A 20,380-nucleotide genomic window follows, 5' to 3' on the forward strand; every position below is an offset into this window, starting at 1 on the left:
AGGATTGTCTATTGTTGCTTGGAGGTGTACTGCCGGCAAATTTAATCAAAGGGGACCAAAGTAGCTTATTTTCGTGCTGTTTTTGATGAAAAAGGCTGAACTTTGAAATATTTAGCCAGAATTTTTGACCAAAAAAATTAAATCAAATTAATCAACAATGCTTGTTTGTCTTTAAAAATAAAATCAACGACACTGTTCATAAAAATTTTAACAAATTTCAGCAAAATTGACGAAACTTTAGGCAAAAATTTCGGAAAATGTGAATAAAAACAACGTGAATTCACTACTTTTCTCAGAAGTTTAAACCTCGATAACTCCCTGTGCAAAACGAAAATTTAAAAAATCTTTTTAATTCCATATTCTACGCTGGACGAGCTTTCTAATGATACCAGTCTCAACTCTCTACGATGAATATATTGATCGGCGAAAATTGACTGAACAAAAAAAAACCCATTTGAGTATATAGTTCCTCCGTCCCTCAAGAGGGGTCGGAACAACAAGCTTGGTTTTCCCAACTTGGTATACCCTGATATGCGGTGGATTAGCATTAGGTTTTTTAAGTTCTCAAACAAAATCCACCCAGAGGGGTAAAACTTTTATCTAAAGTTTACTTGTGATTCTTCTTTGCAACTCACTTTTAAATTTTGCCGTGTTAGAGAGGGGGTTAGAATTGCAGAAGAAGTGCCTCTTCGAGAGTGAATTATTATACTTTACAACACGACGGAATAAAATGTTTTGAAAAATCGTTTCAATGACATGCCTCTCGAGAAGGACTTGATCAGATAATCTGGTTCTAGTATCAGCATATTCAAAGTCCATAAACAATCAGTGTACTCCTGATCAATAAAACATATCCATTTACGGCAAGCGCGCTGTCATTTTCCTCCAACACATTTTTCCTGTAAATCACACATTTGACCCGTAGAGCAAAACCGATAAAATTTGACGCACCAGACCACCAATCTTTTCGTGAAATTTCACTTTTATGCCAATAAATTCTCGAGATAAATTTAAGCCAAGAACATTCTGCCACTTCAAGCCAAAAATACTCATTAATGGAATTCCAGGGTAAAAGAGGATCTAAAGCATTGAAACCCATGGGTCAGTTATAAAATTCTATCTAATTTTCAAATTCAAAACCAAGCATTTTGATGGCATTTTTGACCCCGTTTTATTTCTGTTCCTTTAAAACGCTTTTGAAACAAATTCTGCTTCTTGACACTAAAAAATCTTGGCAATAACCAAAGTGAACAGTTTTGAAGTTGTTGTCAGCTTTGAAGCAATAACCTTTAGTACAATTGTTCTCTTACCAAACCTATCAACTGTGTCCTGAAATCCGGTTTTCTGAAAATCCTGATCTGATTATCTTCCTCGAAAACCATTTCATCTCTTCCAGCCAATTTTAAAATAACAGCTTACATACTTTTGCTTTCTTTGTCTTCAATGTTTCAACTGCTTTTTGCTTTTTTAAGTATTTAAGAAAAGTTTCTCTTATCTGCTCTTAACAGCTATAAAGACTCATTCGTCGTTGAAGACAAGAAATATTTTGGAAAATTTTATTTTTTTAGTGGCTAAACCTTTTAATTGATCGGTAAAATAAAATAGGAGACACATTTAATTGAAATTTTGATCTGAAATGCAATTCAAGTCACTGTAATTTTTGATGACTTCAAATCATAACTACTGATTGGCACAAAACTGATTGGCATAACTACTTCAAGATTGGCACAAAACTAGCCCTGCTAATGCTTATTGTCCGTTAGAATCAATTGATTTTTCGAATGTTGTAGATATAGATAATTTGTTAGTTAAAAACTCAAAAATAAATTCTGCATTTTTGATAATGAACGAGTAACGTTAGCAAAAAAAAGAAAAGTTTTAATAACAGAGCACTCTCAGCGGAAGTTGAAGTAGGAATAGCCCCGTTCTGAGTCTACAAGGATTGTCTATTGTTGCTTGGAGGTGTACTGCCGGCAAATTTAATCAAAGGGGACCAAAGTAGCTTATTTCGTGCTGTTTTTGATGAAAAAGGCTGAACTTTGAAATATTTAGCCAGAATTTTTGACCAAAAAAATTAAATCAAATTAATCAACAATGCTTGTTTGTCTTTAAAAATAAAATCAACGACACTGTTCATAAAAATTTTAACAAATTTCAGCAAAATTGACGAAACTTTAGGCAAAAATTTCGGAAAATGTGAATAAAAACAACGTGAATTCACTACTTTTCTCAGAAGTTTAAACCTCGATAACTCCCTGTGGAAAACGAAAATTTAAAAAATCTTTTTAATTCCATATTCTACGCTGGACTAGCTTTCTAATGATACCAGTCTCAACTCTCTACGATGAATATATTGATCGGCGAAAATTGACTGAACAAAAAAAAACCCATTTGAGTATATAGTTCCTCCCCCCTCAAGAGGGGTCGGAACAACAAGCTTGGTTTTCCCAACTTGGTATACCCTGATATGCGGTGTATTAGCATTAGGTTTTTTAAGTTCTCAAACAAAATCCACCCAGAGTGGTAAAACTTTTATCTGAAGTTTACTTGTGATTCTTCTTTGCAACTCACTTTTAAATTTTGCCGAGTTAGAGAGGGGGTTAGAATTGCAGAAGAATTGCCTCTTCGAGAGTGAATTATTATACTTTACAACACGACGGAATAAAATGTTTTGAAAAATCGTTTCAATGACATGCCTCTCGAGAAGGACTTGATCAGATAATCTGGTTCTAGTATCAGCATATTCAAAGTCCATAAACAATCAGTGTACTCCTGATCAATAAAACATATCCATTTACGGCAAGCGCGCTGTCATTTTCCTCCAACACATTTTTCCTGTAAATCACACATTTGACCCGTAGAGCAAAACCGATAAAATTTGACGCACCAGACCACCAATCTTTTCGTGAAATTTCACTTTTATGCCAATAAATTCTCGAGATAAATTTAAGCCAAGAACATTCTGCCACTTCAAGCCAAAAATACTCATTAATGGAATTCCAGGGTAAAAGAGGATCTAAAGCATTGAAACCCATGGGTCAGTTATAAAATTCTATCTAATTTTCAAATTCAAAACCAAGCATTTTGATGGCATTTTTGACCCCGTTTTATTTCTGTTCCTTTAAAACGCTTTTGAAACAAATTCTGCTTCTTGACACTAAAAAATCTTGGCAATAACCAAAGTGAACAGTTTTGAAGTTGTTGTCAGCTTTGAAGCAATAACCTTTAGTACAATTGTTCTCTTACCAAACCTATCAACTGTGTCCTGAAATCCGGTTTTCTGAAAATCCTGATCTGATTATCTTCCTCGAAAACCATTTCATCTCTTCCAGCCAATTTTAAAATAACAGCTTACATACTTTTGCTTTCTTTGTCTTCAATGTTTCAACTGCTTTTTGCTTTTTTAAGTATTTAAGAAAAGTTTCTCTTATCTGCTCTTAACAGCTATAAAGACTCATTCGTCGTTGAAGACAAGAAATATTTTGGAAAATTTTATTTTTTTAGTGGCTAAACCTTTTAATTGATCGGGAAAATATAATAGGAGACACATTTAATTGAAATTTTGATCTGAAATGCAATTCAAGTCACTGTAATTTTTGATGACTTCAAATCATAACTACTGATTTTACCCTTAATTTTAAATCTCACCATTATCTTTAATGAGCGTCTGTAGAATTTATGAGCATTGCTGTTGAACTGGTAATTATGATGACGTTAATCATCCAATTTTTTTTATCAGATTCAAAACAACGGGTTTTGCTAACTGATTGTAAATAATGCCTGCTTCAGTTCTTTTTATATCTATAATTAAACCAGGCATTCAAAATCTCGACAGCTTCAATTAACTGCTGTTTACAAACTTCCTTTGATGGCCATATAAATATTGTATTAACTTGTATTGCACAGCTTGAAGATAATTCGCAGACATCATCGTATTTTTTCACCGTTTTTGAATGAAACGATTTCGACTATTCACAAAGACTAGTTCTGTGTTCGAGCTTCATCTCAACTTACAAGCCTAAGGAACTATACCAATACACTATCAGATATAGCTCTCGGGTTTAGTCATCATTTATGCCCCTTTTTTTCTGTTTTTATTCCTCAAGGCTTCATCTTGCCAGTCAAGTTGACGTTGAACAAGCTAAGTTTACTCAAATTGTTTTACACTTCACTGTCTAATGCACAATTAAAATTTTACATAGTCAGTCCCATAAAGTTACAACGCTATCGAACGTTTCAAAGGTCGAAGTTCAAATATAAAACATGCAGATATGTATAGTCTGTCCCATAAAGTTAAAATAAGCGAACGTTCGAAAAACGCCAAAAACGTGCAATTGAGCTTCGAGTGCTTATTTGAATGTCAACGTTTTCTCAAAATTTTCATTCATCAATTTTTTCTACATGTTTTAAATTTGAAGTTTGACCTTGGAAATCTAATTTGTGGCTTTTGAAACGTTCGCTTATTACAACTTTATGGGACACGCTGTAGCAAAACACTGCCCATTTGCATGCCCCGAGCTTTTCGAACGTTCTCCTGCGTTGCAATTTTACGGACTTACTATAGCTTGACCTTTCGAACATTATGTAACTGCATACTCACGGATTCTTCTCAAACGCGTAGTTTGCCGCAAGTGTGAACCCCATGAACTGACAGGTGCCTCCATTATTAATCAGTGCCTTCACTTTTTCAGCATGCTCGTTATTTGCATACGTCACAAAACTAAAATGCAACATTTTCAAACTCCGTCAGTTTTCAACCGTACTAGTAGCTGGTAGGTAGTGATACTCAATTTTGCTTCCAAAAACTTCAGTGTTTAAGTCGTAAGCAGAATTTCAGCTGAGTCGTTATAAGTTCGTCCACAATGATACCCATATTGAAAGCTAAGCAATTTCAAAGAAAAACTTCTCAGTCAGATCAACCCATATTATAACTGGCATATTTAGGTCGCTTGATAACTGCCAAATAATTGGAGGTTCACTTAACCTCTTCGGAGGAACTTCTTTAATGACTTTCAAAACACTTTCAATCACCAGCACCAACACTTAACACGATTGACTACTGAAACCGCCTTACAAACCTGAACTATAACGATTTTCAGACAAGTAAGAAAGCACAAAAATTTGAAACAAGTATAAGACGCACATCTCTCCACGAAGACCTCCATTTACTATTTTTACTTCTCAGAAAAAAACCAAAACGAGATTAACTCTCGCTATTAGTATGGAGAATTTTCTGACGAGTACGGCACTTAATTCCTAGGAATTTGTTGCTAAGATTATGATTCAAATATGAATTTGAAATTAAAGTTCACCAGAACAGCACAAAATATGGAAAATATTATATATTACTGCCTGAAGGGCATCCCAAAGAGACTTATGTCTCGTCAAGTGGGTAGCCCCGACGTATATTGGAGGGGATGGGACCTAAAGCATGTGCAAAAATATCTACGTTTTGATTTTCAATGTAACGGAAAAAATTTTTAATGAAAATATTTAACTGATGGCGGTTCATTTTAACTATATTAACAGGTATTAGGTTGTTTTCAGCTGCATAATTGTGAGCCAAAATGAGCGTTGGTAGTTGAGATTTTTTCCTGTTTCTTTATGAAATCGTTTGCTTGCTAAAATTCCCTTTGTGGTATTCCCAGTTTTCCATCTGGCAAAAAGTTCTTCTTTATTAAGCAAGCTATGAACAGGTTTGTCTGCAAGTTGCAAAAAAAGTTCTCGAGTAATTTAAATTTGGTCATTGACTGAACCGAATCAAATTTCCGTTTCAAAAAAATTGCTCGAAATATCCTTTTTTTTGCGAATTAATAACGATCAATATTGATCAATTAACGATCAAGATTGTTTTAGTTGTAAAACCGTAATCAAAAAGACGATAAGCGTAGTATCACAGAATTGACAGAACTTTCACAAAAAAATAATGGTTTTTTGGAAAAAAAAGTATTGGTTTTTTGTAAAGTAGTATCTTGCTTTGTACAAAACTACGCAGCTTGCTCATCTGTTTGGTTACATTTTTGACATAGCTCAGTACGGTTTAAGATTTCATTGTTGTATCTTAAGTATTGAAATCCATTCTACTTCTCTCAACACAAACATTTTGCTAACCAACTACTTCATGAAACATGATAACCATAATAGTCACATTTTTTTCGGAAAAAATCTATGTTAAGGTCGTACTAACTGTATACATATATCACTAATAGGTGTTTTTCTTCTACTGGAATCAGACACTTGCATTCTGAGCGATATATGACTGACCTCCAAAAAGCTAAAGATAACTCTCGTTTAAGACGTAGAGCTGGAAAAATTTTCTAAACAGCCATTAGAGTCAAGCAAGCAGATTTGAAATTTATGGGAGCGGGTTAAATTGACCAAATTATTGATGCATACATTATTATTGATACGCCCACCGAAATAACAACAATTTTTTTCCGAAATTGTTCATAAAATTAAGGATGCATACATTTTAGGCAAAAAAGATTAAACTGAGCTTATACTTGCAATATGGAATCAAAAAACATGCTCATACTTCTGGCCACAGAAAAAGTTCGGACATTTCGTTGAAGAAGAGAGGAGTAGAATTAATCGAATTAAGTTGTGTTTCGGGGTTGAAGACTCGGAAAAAGTGGTCATATGAATACGTGATCATATTTTAGGTTAATAACTCTTGTTGACAGCCTTCAATCAACTGAATCTTTGCAAAAACTCAAATGACTTAGACTTGTGCAACATTTCCGGTTCCTACGAAAAAATATACTCGATAATTGCATACCATTATATAAATGCACGAATTGTAATGGCTAGACCAACCTATTATAGGGCTGCACCGATAAAAACTAATGCAATATTTTGTTCTCTTCTAAAAGCTTTTGAAAGCTTAAAAACAGGAATAATTGTTCATGTGGGTTGGAGGGTTGTTCCAAATTTTTATGGCAATTTTTAAGGAGCATTTAAATCTATAAAAAAGGACAAAATTGATTCAATAATTACACTAATATAAAGGAGTATCAAAAATTCTAACTTCTACTCTTAATTATAGCCGGCAGATTGCCGGAAAATAGCCGCCGCTGACACGCTAGACGCACATCGGGATTGAATCAGAAAAAGACATAAGAGACAGAAATTCAAAACTTTTTCCTGAAGTTTACGAAAAAATTTTGTAATTTAGTCTGCAGTTTCAGTTAGATTCTGAACCTATACTTACTTCAGCTTCTAAACTGAGGAGTATTAAGCTTAATACTAATATCAGCTAGCAATCGCTCAAATGAACTTTGATAACCTAATTCAAAAAGACTTAATGACCTTTTGACATTGACCGTATTCACTAAATTACGTAATTCAATGCTTGAAAGAATTTAAAATCCACTCAGTTGAAACAGTGAGTGAAGTAAGTCGAGAGTCAAATGTGAAAATCGTGACTTATGTAAACCGAAAAACATGATCAAAAGGTAAAGCGAATTAAAAGGAGAGAGCCTAAATAATAGCCGTTTGAGATGATGACGGCGGCTATTAACAGCACTTATTGAATAGTTCTCAAAGCAATTAAACGCGAAAAAATTTTTCCAGCTGAAAACAAATTAAAAGATAGCGATCAAATATTGAATGGAAACGTTGGGACCAGTAAAGCCCAGAGAAGGCTGCTCCCTCCAGCTTTACCTGTTTATCCCATTTTTGAGGATGAAAATTTCATGCGAAAAGCATCAGACCAAAATCGATCAAGAGAAAAATTGCAGAAAAGAGCAAAGCACTAGTATAATCGCTACAATACTAATTTGAGAGTAAGTGAAGAGACTAAAATAGACCGTTGAACTTGTTTCATAAGATGAGAAGACAAATTAAGAAAAGAACAAATCTAGTATTGACAGTTGTTCAACAAATTTTATTTGACTACTCGTTTCCTAAAATTGATACTTAATAGAGTCTAAGACAATTTGAGAGATAGTTTATCAGTACATCATTGTTAATAGCTGAAACGAGTAAATTGCTTAGGCACATTTCTCTATCTACACAATTTTTTTCAGAGAAAAGTTTTTCCGAAAGCTTAGTCACTTTTTCTGCTACCGACACTACTTCTGTTTTACCCGCAATACGAATTGTTATGTGCCTACTACAGTCTATAAATTATGGTGGAGGTTTTCTGTGGAGAGTTACAATACCTGAATGTCGTTGCAACGCTGCATAAAAATGGCACACAAGATTAATTAACACTTCAAAGAGACGTTACGTTTATCAAAGAAATATCTATTTGACCATCAAATATTTATTCTCAATATCAATTTTCGCTACCCAAAATATGTCACCTGTTCAATTTAACAACCGGTTCTTTCTCATTATACTCCTCACGAAATCTAAATTATCCCCACAAAAGTTTACAATGAGGGGGCTATAAATTGTATGACCACTAAGCTGGAGGGAGGGGAGGGGGTTGTAAAAAACCTGACTAACAAAGTTGATGGTTTTTCGCAAAAAAACTGTTAAGCAACCGGCTACAAGTTCATAATTCTCTGTAATTTATGCTTGAAATCTCAGTGACCGACTAGTTTTCCGTTTGCAGTCACTTGGTAATAATTGATAACTTTCATATCGTTTCAGACAGTATTTTGGTAAAGCTCACCCGTTTTTGACCTGAGTCTTTCCCGTTCTTGGAACGAAGAACAAATCAACAATTTCCACTCCAGACATCTGCTCCAGGTGTGACTTCAGTTGCCCCTAAACAAATCCATCAAGTCATCAAAGTGATAAAAACAGATTGTGCGAGTTAATTGGCTCTAATTTTACTAACCGAATTCAACTTTCATTAGATCATTGCATGCTGAGCTTATTGATAGATGTTAAATTTAATGTAGCTGACTTCGAGAATTTCAGTTGGGAAAACAAAATAATTTCGGTGTACATTGATTTAACTTTAGATCTTAATGGTCACCAATTGAGATCAGCTACTTAAAACTCATGAGAGCACTAACTCAAAAAAACCAGGGAAAAACAATCAGTAAGTAAAATTAAAAAATAGGTGGCAGATTGCTAGAAAAGATAAGCGATAGCTTTGTAGATCTAGTCTCAATAAAAAACAGACCAAAAAAGAAAAAATTGTCTTCTTTTCATTAAATGCCGAAATGTTACTTTGTGATTAACTATCTGTAAAACTCATTCCCGCTTCTATTAGCCACTCTCAAATAACCTTCATTTCGAGTGACTCACTCAGTTAACGTTATCTCCTTGAAATAAAGTAAAGTTATTTTGAAAGAGAGGAGAGTCATTTTTGAGAAAGAGGTAGTCACGTGTGACCAAAAACTTAATTTCGCAAATGGAATATTCGCACCACCAAGAGTAGGATGACGTAATCCACGCAATTCAGTCAAAATTGCATGAGTGAAAAAAGCAGATTTGAAGAGATGGTAGCGTCATATGTTCGTAACAAAAATCTTGACGAATTTAAAAATAAAAACAGGACAAGTCCTGACCTAGAGTTCAGAGAATTTTCATTCACTTAAAAGTAGACCTAGAAAGGAATATGAATGGATTGGATAACCACTAACAAAAAATCAAAATCGAAAAAAATAACAAAAATCAAAGTAAAAATGCCGCATGTGAACACAGAACAAAAGCGAGAAAGAGGTTCAAACGCCGTTATCTCACTCTACATAAATTAGGGTGAATAAAAAATTCCGCCACAAAACACTCTCTGCTTCAATTTGACAGAAGTAATCCCTTCAATTTGACTTCAAAAATTAAGAATGTATGTGAACAGATCTTAGAAAAGACAGCGCCACAAAACAATTAAAACTTTTTGAACAGTTGAGACACCAAAAGAAGGCCAATAACAGCCCCAGCTATAACTTTGCGGCTATTAACGGGAAAATTGTTAGATATTTGCAACGAAAATGATCCAAGATAAAGAAAAAATAAATTTTATCTTTAAAGTGAAAGGGATTTCATTCAAGGTTACACAATGAAACAGACTGTTTCAAGTTATCACATATTTGCACTTAAATTTTTCAATCAGCTGAGTAAAATATGACACTGGGAGAGCACTGAAATTCGCATTTAGCGACAATACTATTTGTATTTAAGTTGCAAAAGATGAGTTCAATTTATTTACAATTATAGAAACATCCTTAGATAAGCTCCAGATGCAGCCAAACTATTACCTCCAGCTCTCTTAAGGGTGAGCTATACAAGTATACGTGTAGCAAGAGTGACACTGACTTATGGTACGTATTTCTAGACTTCGCAGGATACCACGCTTTCAAGCTACTGTTTTTCTACACTACGTGCACAAAACATGTCAGAGCTTGCTAATAGCAAAAACCTATCAAAAAGATCAGAAAACTACTTCTATCGAGTTGCTCGCTATAAAATGATCGAATTAGCGTCTGTTTAGAATTATACGGCTCATATTCAGCACTAGATTTTCCGCTAAGAACTTAGAACATCTACGGAGAATGAGGTAAGAAAAACACGAATTACAGCCATCATGTTCCGATGTAAATGAAAATGATAAGCAATCGACCTAATTAAGCGTCACCAAAACACACAATCATTGATGTTTGAACAAGGACACACACAAACCACTGTTATTCCATATTCCGAATCAGAAAGGTGTTTTAGTTTATAGCAACATTCTAGTGAATTGAGTATAAAGGCGCAAGGAAAAGAGCCAAAGGTGCGCATAGCCGAGGCAGAAAAAAAAACGAGAGACAGCCGATTGTTTCATTTTGATAGGCCGAATAATATGATTGGATCACATTCAAGTACAACAAATGTAAGAAATGGCGAAATAATCAGTTGCTGTCCCTTCGTTATGTATATAATGTGCGGCCGGGGTTGTGCTTCACTCGGCCTCTCCGTGGACGTAACCCCCCCCCCCCAACATTTTTTTCATTGGGGGTTTCCGTGGGTTTTTTTCATAGGGGGTTTCCTTCCGTGGGGGTTTCTTTCATTGAGGGTTTCTTTCCGTGGGGTTTTTTTCCTACCTAATTTTGGGTGGGGTTTTTTCCGAAACCGTATTTTGACATTATGTCTGGCTACATCAAAAACAGAGAAGAAAAGAGTCCGACAGAGGATAATTTATCGTGATAAAAATATTGATTTTTGTTTGTCGTAATTTTGACTTCAGTAGTACTTTTAACTGAATTTTGTAGTTGTAGGCAGTAAATTGTTCTGTATTGTTTTAACCCCAACATAAATGGGGACATTACAAGCTGTTATTTGATTATCAATTATATATAACACGTCATTCGCAACTTAAAGTTTACGCTATAAAAATATACATTTTTAAAAATAAAATTGATCGATAGAAGACGCTCTAAAACATTACCATCAAGTGACAGGAAAATTTTTCAGCCCTCTTGGAATGACAAAGAAAGCCTAAGTTCTTAAACACCCCATCAAAAACCCCAAAACAGCCAACACAACGTATTTAAAAAACATAACCCACTAACGCCGGAAGAATTGCCCTCGAACGACTAGTGAGAGCTCTAATGTATTGCAGACTTGGGTGGTGGTGGTGATGGGGAGGGGGGCATTGGAGGTAGTCTGAAGGAGGGGAGGGGGGCTGAGAAGTTTACTAAGGTGCTTCACATGATGCGATTAGAGTTTATTTTATACCACCACTAAGATTCAAAGCGAAAAAATGATACCAATTTTGGTCAATTTTCAATCAAATTTTAGTAGTGAACTGATGCCGCCAATAGATTTCAGCTGCTTAAAATCGTGAATGAGAGAGAAATTTAAATCACGCAAAGCAAAAGAAATCAAGGGCGTAATGGTCACTAGAAAAGTAGAAAAGGCGAGCAAAAATTTTATACAAAATTTGTGCTAGAAACACATGTTTACAATAATTGCTTCAAACTTTGTTCGTGGTTAATCAATAATGGCGACAAAAACGCATGATTATTACATCTGACGGATCTTTTCCGTTTGTGCCCGTCCCCCCCCCCCCCCCCCCCATCTGACATATGAGAAAAAAACATTACCTTATCGGCATTAACGGGTATATTATACACACACAACTTGAACTTCTGTACACTTGGGCCGAGCTCTGGTTCTGGCCCTGCACCACCTTGGCTGTTTGAATACCTCGGACTGTGTGATCCCGCTCTGCCATTCGTTCCCGACTCGGTATTACTGTTATTAGCATTACTGTTGTCTGTGAAGAAGGCGACTGATGTCAGCTTTCGACCTTTGAACTCGCAAGTTTCGATCAGCACTCCGAATAGAGCCACGACTGCCGAGGCTTGCTCGGGTTTGGCGTACTCGGCAACGCTGAAACACAAAATCTTTTAGAGTTTTAAACATAACCAACTAACGTAGAACGCATTGCTCTCGAGGCACTTAGAGGGGGGTTGATTCTACTATAACATTAGAGTCAGCGCCCCTACCATTTTAAATTAACCATTAATGTAAAATGACCTTACACTCAGGAGCATGAAGAAAAAAGAACCTAAAAAAAAGAGTAAATAGTAAAATTTGGGTATATTGGCATTGGGTATTTTGTCCTGACACTCTACTTGGTAATTATGCAATATATTCATCCTTTGCCGCCAAATTCCCAAATTAGCGCAATATTATTTAAAGGAAGGAGCGCAGACTCGTAGAGAGCCTGCTTGATGATTGCATGTCCAGAGGAACGGGGTCGCTTTTTTGCGGGGTTGGGGGTGTGTTCCTAAAGAAAGGGTTTTCAAATGACCTTATTAAAGCTAATTAGAGAGCATTAGGATGAACTGAAAAATGAACTCAATTTCGGTGCAGTGACATTTGATTTTCATCAGTAAAGTCTCGCCGATTGAATTCAGCAGCTTAAAATTGTGAATAGGAGAGCAATTTGGATCCGATAAAACTAAAGAAATCAAGCGTGATAAGCATCAAACGCAACATATGACAATAGTCCATCAAAACTTCGTTGGAGAGCAATTGACACTTCTCTTATACCAATCCCTTTTGAAAAAGAGATTGAAAACCATGTTTAAACGATTAATTTGAATATTTAAAAGACAATAGACAGGTGCAAAAATATTGAATGGTCCCCTTTATCTTGCTCCAAATTATTCAACTTTAAAGTGGTTTTCTTGATATGTACATCTGTTCCTTGGGGTGAAAATTATTGAAATCACTTGGTCTGGCGATATTCTTGAGTTGCTTTTTAAGATAAGCATGGCCATCTACAGCTAAAGTTATATTAAAATGACTTCAAGCTAAAAGATCAAAATCTGTGCGAGAAAAGTTTTTCAAGACTGCAAGTCAATTTGGGCCATTAAAATAAATAACAGCTCGTGCGAGTCTGTGCGCAGCCCAGTCTCGCTTTTTGGCTATCAGTCTTTTTGACTATCGGTTTTCTTATTATCAGTTTACTTGGACTTTGCAGAGCTCAAACTGATGAAATATTTCTTGATCGACCTTGATTACAACTTTATTTCAACTATTTTTCAATACGAAACAGCTCGTCATGAAGTTAAAAAGAGCAATCAGTAGAAGACAACATTTGTCTTAAACACGCAGGCATTAAATAGCATAAACAAATTGCAGAGCTCAGTTAACAAACTTTAAACAGCAAACAAATGAGACTGTTGTATTTTTTTTTCATTTAAAATGTGTCCGATCGATTAAATTTGTACCGATCAGTTTTCCTCAAGATCCAGTTGAAAATAATTTTTCTCAAAAATGTTCCCAAAGAACACGAAATCATCAACAGTTTGACCTTTCAAGTTTTGTTTTATTTGGCAGGGACTTTGTTTGTTTATTATAAATCAATCAGGTGTCCTAAATTTGGACCGTTTCTAATTTTGTAAATTTAATTGCAAAAATAAAAAATTCAGTGTTTACGTGACACATCAAAGAAAAAGAATCAGATTAACTAAAACTTTCTGAAATTCTGAAGTTTTCTTGAATACTAATTAACTCACACTGAGGTACTATTATTTGATTCAGTCATTTTTCGTCAACTTGACAAAGTGTTTTCAAGCCAACCATAGGGTAAATTTTTTAGAACGCTGCAGTGTTCTTGCTGAAAATTCCCCGTATCTGTTCAATTCTGCTAAATATAGTCAAACAGAACCCTTAATTAACCAGAGGACTTGGGTTTGGTTAGTATTTTGCATCAATTTAGAGATTGCAAGCTTTCAGCAACGCAAAAAAATTTTAATTGTTTTTAATATTTCATTAAATTTCATTCAGTCGACTGGTAATGAACAGATACCAATAAGCCAGCGCAAGTATCAAATTCAATTTGAGTAAATTCAAGGAGGTTGAAAAAATTCTTCGTTCTTTCGTCAAGTGGTAGCCTTTTCTGTTGCTGTGTTCTTAAATGTCCCTAAGAAGAATAACTCTGATATTTCATTACTATCATATTAAACCCTTAAAATCAATGGGGGAAGGGTACCTGTGTATAGCGTAATTATAAGCAAAAATTTTCAAAATTGATTCCCTACTTTTCCAAAATATTTTCATAGTTGGGTTTGTGTTTATTGTTAGGGCCCACGTTTATTGTTAGGGCCCACACAATTTTAAAGATTTTCAATAACTTTTGACATTTCTATCTTAATTCAAAAAACTTAATAATGTTCCAACACTTCTCCGATAAAACAAATAGTCTATGATAAACGCCCTTTCGGCACGTAAGATAGTTTGTTTAAAGAGACTAAAGAAATCCAAATCAACAAAATATTTCCAATTTGCTTGGACTTCTCTTCCTCCAGAAAAATTGTTTTCTATATTTTTGTTGTACATCAGGAGTATCAGTTGTTACTTTGGATACGGTTTCCGGCAAATTCAAATGAAGAAAGTATCCAGGGAGAAAATAAATGTTCTTATTTTTTTTTTGAATTACTAAAAAACAACAAAATCCTAAAATGGGTACTAAGAAAAGAAAAAGCCCGCGAAAAGGATAACAAAGATGTTCTTTTCATTTTTTGTCTTTTGAGTTTGTTTTAAAACACATTTCTTTGTGCAATATAATTGTTATTTCGATCTTTAATAACAATTTGATTACCAATATATTAACGTTGATTAATATAGTACTTAATTTATACTATAAAAACAATTTTATTCACAAAATACTAACATTAATTAATATCCCCCAACAACCACCCCCCCCCCCCAAAAAAAAATTCCTTTTCCTGATCGGGCTATTTTATTTTTATTTTTCGTTCTTCTTTACGATGTGCACACGCAAAAAACACCTACATACACAAACACACACAAGTGCACAAAATAGTTTTGCTCGGAGTAACCTGCTCTTTCACAAAGCATTATTTGCAACTGGGGGTCAGACAACGCACTAGTGGGAGGTGGAATAGAGTAGAGCTGCCTTATTATTTACTCTTCTACAGTGGAGACAAATCAAATGTAAAAACATGTACTTTTTTGATGACGATAATGGTTTCAGGTATGTTTGTGATCGTGTATTAAGCAATATACAAAGTCGACAATTAACAATTACAACAAAAGGACACAATATAGCATTCTCGCCAACCAACCCGTGCTTGAAGGCCCTGAAAAAAGCATGAAACCCATTCAACTCCTCCGTCAAAAAATATGAAAATTTTGAAAAACAACAAATTAAGTTTCTCAAATGGCCAATCATCCAGACGAGTCTTGACTATTTAAATGATTATGTCAAAATTTCTAATACTTCATCTGCTTATATAGTAGTAATGCATTTAAAACTTTTAAGTTAAATACTTTTAAGGTTAAATACTTTTAAGGTTAAATACTTTTAGGTTTAAAAACTTTTAAGGGATCTATTCTGTCCACCCTCGGAGTAACATTTCTACGCCACTCAGAGCACGGTCATTTTTTTCCATAATAACCTGCTATAAAACTTAAAACTATATGCAAATGTGGGTCATAAATGCCGCTGGAGGGTCAAACAGATTAGATCCTTTTTACTTTTTAGGACACTTCAACGATAACAAATTGATCGCATGCATTTAAGTACTCCAATGAAGAGACATTTTCACTGAAACTGAAGCTTTTTTTCAGGCAAAGTAGTTCATTATTGTAAATAACTAACCCGTGCTTATACACTGCAATTTGCCCTTTGGGGTTGAAGAATTTCACATTGATGGGTTTGATGCCTCCAGCACTCCGAGACAGAAAGTCGATAAACTCGACCTGAAAACCACATCAGTTATTTGTTTAAGAGTGAGAGAATGAGAAATAAACGCGCATGGTATATCTATTGCTAGTAAATTTTATAAGATATTATTCGTTACATAAGAATGAGAGAATTTCAATGGTAACAAAATCCTTATGGTAATTTCATATTCATTTTTTGAATTAACATTCTGCTAACTTTTTGGGACTTTTCATTCAGCTCCAGAAATTTTCTGCTCCTTGCGAGCAGAAAATACTATTTTGTTCGTTTATTAATCTGTAGTCAAAATAGAAAAAAAAGATGCATCAAACTTCTATATTGCCCGAATAGCTGCAAAAAAGACCTTCGTGCCTTAAAATACAGATACAGATATACGTTGAAAAAATTACCCATGCCGCTTAAAAAATCATGTCTAAAACATTCAGCCATAAATCACGGCTGTTAAAAGTCAATCCGCAGAATTATTTTCATAACGGACCTTTATTACACAAGTTTCTTTGACCTTAAAAAAATTCAAATCTACCTTATAATAAGTGCAAGAGTCATATTATTGAGTGAGGTAATTCAAGTATGACCAAAATCTAACCAGACAAAGGACCTAAAACTTTTACTAGAGAAAGTAAGGAAGAATCCATTCAGAAAATTTGACTATTTCAACTTTGCTCTGTGAAGAAATGTGAAACGAAAAGAGCGTCAGACGACGAAACGAGAAAAACATGGCCGTAAGAATTCCGAAAGCAACTCAAAGCCCCAGAGACAAAAAACCGTACGTGCAGCCTGAACCATCACCTTTTGTCTTAAAACAGTAACTTTTTACTTCACAAGATTTGATTTAAGAAAATTGGAAACAAATACATCATTGGAACAAATTAAAATAAAAACATAACCGACTAAACATCGGAAGAATTGCTCTCGAACGATTAGTGGAAAATCTAATCAATTGCAGCCTGCTTCAGTCGGGGGGGGGGGGGGGGGAGCTGAATGTGACCAAGAAGTTCACTTTTAGTGGACTTCAAATAACTATATTGACTTTTAGCATTAAATTGCCGCCAATTGAATTCCGCTGCTTGAAATTGTGATAGAGAGAATTTTAGATCACGTCAAGGGCGTAAAGTCAAATGTGTCAAGCAAAAATTTTGCATAAAAAAGACACAAACGTTTACAATGATTGCTATGAACTTCGTTCAAGAGCAATTAAACAATTACGACAACATTCAGTATCACTATAAAAAACCGCTGACTTAAAACAAATATTTTTGACTAAAAAACTCACTGAATTCTTGATATCGCAGATCAATTGGTAACGTTAAAAACGGCCAAAACTTTTAGGAAGATCAAAGGTTAGCAGGCTCAAAAAACAGAGGTCCAAAATTGTCTGAAAATATCTCATGGTAATAATCTTTAAAAAACTAGAATTCCACAATCAATTCTGAGACCCATTGTGAAAACATAACGCGGACACAATTCTTGAAAACTAAACAGAATACTTCAAAAGAAAACTAAAATTCAGGACTAAAAAACACAATTTTAATTGTTAAAGTCACGTCAGTTAAGACAAAATTAAGCTATACTTCTCTTTGTTATAGAGATATCATAAACAAATAGAGTTCACACTATTGCAAAAATTAAATTAAAACTGAAGGAACAGAATAAAACTCAGACGTCCAAAAACCGTTTAATACCAAACCCACTAATACCCCCATAACAATCGGAGAACACAAAAACCAGTACAAACTTTTAAACGAAAATCCAGTATATTCTCAGTGCTGTTTTATGTCAAGTGAAATCTAAAAAAATGGAACAAGTTAAATTTAATAAAATTGTTAATCAACTGATAACACCAGAGCGAATAAAATAATAGGTCTTACGATAATGCCATATTGATACATGCCTGAATGTTGAGAACATCAACCTATTATAAAAAGCAATTAAAAATACTTGATTTTAGAAAGTTTAAAATCAAATTTAAAAAATTAAAGTAGAAAACAAATAATCAGTGTTATTATTGAATATACATTATTTAAGCATTCGATGCATAGAAAAAAAACATAGCCATTTTCCTGTACAGATAAAAATAGTGTTCAAAGATTCGAAGCATTGGAAAATTTCGAAAATGTCAAAAATATTTATAAAATTGAAATTATGAAATTTTGACGACATTCAAAAAGTCATTCACTGAACGCAGTGCATGATCAAAAAAACTTCTCCTGCTCAGAAAAAAATAAGTCACACGGCAATTTTACTCACTTTCACTTTAAGTTCGAAACGCCGTCTGGAGGAAAAGTACTTCCGGTAAAAAAAAAATCCGGTAAAAAGTAAAGCATTTTTATTAAATAAAAAAACGAGACCTAGAATGGACTATCAAAAGGTAAACTATCAATAAAACAGTAAGAATCTAAGTAAAATAACCGCATAAGAACAAAAAAAACACTAGCGAGAAGGCGAATTTTCGTTCGAACACTGTTTTCTCATTCTACTCTTAAATTAGAGTTAAAAAAATGACGCCAAAAAACCACTCGCTTTTTCGCTAACTTCCCGTTTCGGCATGACCAAAATCGCCTCTCCAATTTGACTTCAATAATCAAGAAATCATGAACAGATTCTTAGAAAAATAATGAAAGCCCCCAATACAATTTAAACTCTTTTTGTATCTCAAGAAAACCAATTCTCGTCTTCAAGTCGTAAACAACCAAGAACCCCCGAATATAGCTACGCTCAGCTACAATAAACTCTAAGTAAGTTTGTTAATTATTAAGACGATCGCAACTTAACGCACATTTTCTGGTGGATAAGACCAGCCTAAAAAAGTAAAATCAAAAATCACCTGACAATCAAATAGCTCAGTCAGTTTTAATAATTCAATGTAAAAAGAGAAATTGAATCAAATTTTTCTCTAGTTATAAGACCGATTAAGACGTTTAACAGAGCAAAATATATCACTTTTCGAGTAGCATTTTGTCCAAATTTTTTGACCTAAATTCCATTTTTCCCATTCGGTGCTTCTACTTCGTACCGCAACTCAGAGCCATTCATCGCAATCAAGTCAATATGAACAATATTTCAGGCATTGATTAAAAACTATTTCTGCTAAGTACGATATTAATCGGAACTAGAGCAACTAAAACACGTCTATTCTGCGCATTATTCCTGGTTAATAATTCTAGTCTTACACTACAAAAAATTCAATATGCGCATTACTCCAGTCGGCCTCAAACATTTCGAGGCCGAAAATGAACAATTTGTTGGATACGATTAGTTACAACACAATAACATATTTGAAAATTCCATATTTTCTGATTCTTCTGTAATTATAGAATTACATTTTGATATATTTTCTGATATTTATATTAGAAATTTTATAATATATATCAGTCAGTCAGTTTTGATAGTTAATGTAAAATGAGAAATTAAATCAAATTTTCCTCTAGTTATAAGACAGATTAAAACGTTTAACAGAGCAATAATATAAAATAGATAAAATTTTGTATATATATTTCTATAAATATTAATATATTATAATATCAGAAGTATTACTTCTGATTAGTACTACTTACCTCAGTTGCACTCGGATCCACTCCTTTGAAATGGACTTTTACATTTGATGTCATCATGCAACACCTGAAACCATGCTTATCATTATCTAAGTAAATAGAATACAAAAAAAACTATCTAATTAAATCACATACATTCAAATCTGGAACATGTTAAGTTAAAAAACCGCGTGGTTATTGATAGATATTGGCAATTTATAAATTAATAATCATTTTTCTATTAACCGACAACCCTCGCACGAATTGCGTTCGAACGACAGATGAGGGAAAGGCTTTGATTTTTCGATACCAAGCACAGGGAGGCCAGCCTCAGGTCGAGGTCGATAAAAGTAGGGATGATCACCCTTTAGACCATAGGGATGTACCGGTTTTTGAAGAGGGGAAATTCAATTTAAATCGCTCAAACGAGCAAAGAATGTTCGAGAATATTCAAGCTAAAAAAGTAAAAAGGCCGAACAAAGTAAAAGGGCCGACGGGGTCAAATTTGCAGAACAGAAAAGAGATTGGAAACGCACTATCCCTCATGTTTCTGAATTTCCATTTAATTCTTTACGGTTGGAGGGGGTTCAACCTCCAAGAACCAACCTTCACACCATAAGTACAAGTCTCCAAAACAGCTTCTGTGAATCGCATACTTGGAGACTGGTGAGCTGAAAGGCTCTAAGAGAAGTTAGTGCCCACTGGGCGCTACCTGTTTATCCCGTTTTCGAGAACAAGAAGTCAAATGGGT

The 20,380-nt window shown here is 34.3% G+C and overlaps 1 protein-coding gene across 3 annotated transcripts; it reads right to left on the reverse strand.

Moving 5' to 3' along the window:
• Nucleotides 1–2,551: 2,551 nt before the first annotated feature.
• On the reverse strand, nt 2,552–19,713 carry LOC142335067 (uncharacterized). 3 transcript variants are annotated; one of them, XM_075383402.1, is made up of 8 exons: nt 19,654–19,713; nt 16,016–16,116; nt 15,480–15,494; nt 11,982–12,270; nt 8,621–8,715; nt 8,163–8,180; nt 4,601–4,720; nt 2,552–2,835 (listed from the first exon to the last, which is right to left on the reverse strand). In XM_075383402.1, the coding sequence occupies exons 1-8, from the start codon at nt 19,708–19,710 to the stop codon at nt 2,745–2,747; spliced, it is 786 nt and encodes a 261-aa protein (XP_075239517.1). In that variant the 5' UTR covers nt 19,711–19,713; the 3' UTR covers nt 2,552–2,744. The 3 variants fall into 3 exon arrangements, with proteins under 3 accessions (XP_075239517.1, XP_075239518.1, XP_075239520.1); XM_075383403.1 differs by lacking the exon at nt 15,480–15,494; XM_075383405.1 differs by lacking the exon at nt 8,163–8,180 and having other exon boundaries at nt 2,558–2,835.
• Between the last annotated feature and the right edge of the window lie 667 nt (nt 19,714–20,380).

Source organism: Convolutriloba macropyga, chromosome 2 (genome assembly GCF_964194025.1).
Source record: "Convolutriloba macropyga chromosome 2, txConMacr16.3, whole genome shotgun sequence".
In the NCBI taxonomy this organism is placed as follows: Eukaryota; Metazoa; Xenacoelomorpha; order Acoela; family Convolutidae; genus Convolutriloba; species Convolutriloba macropyga.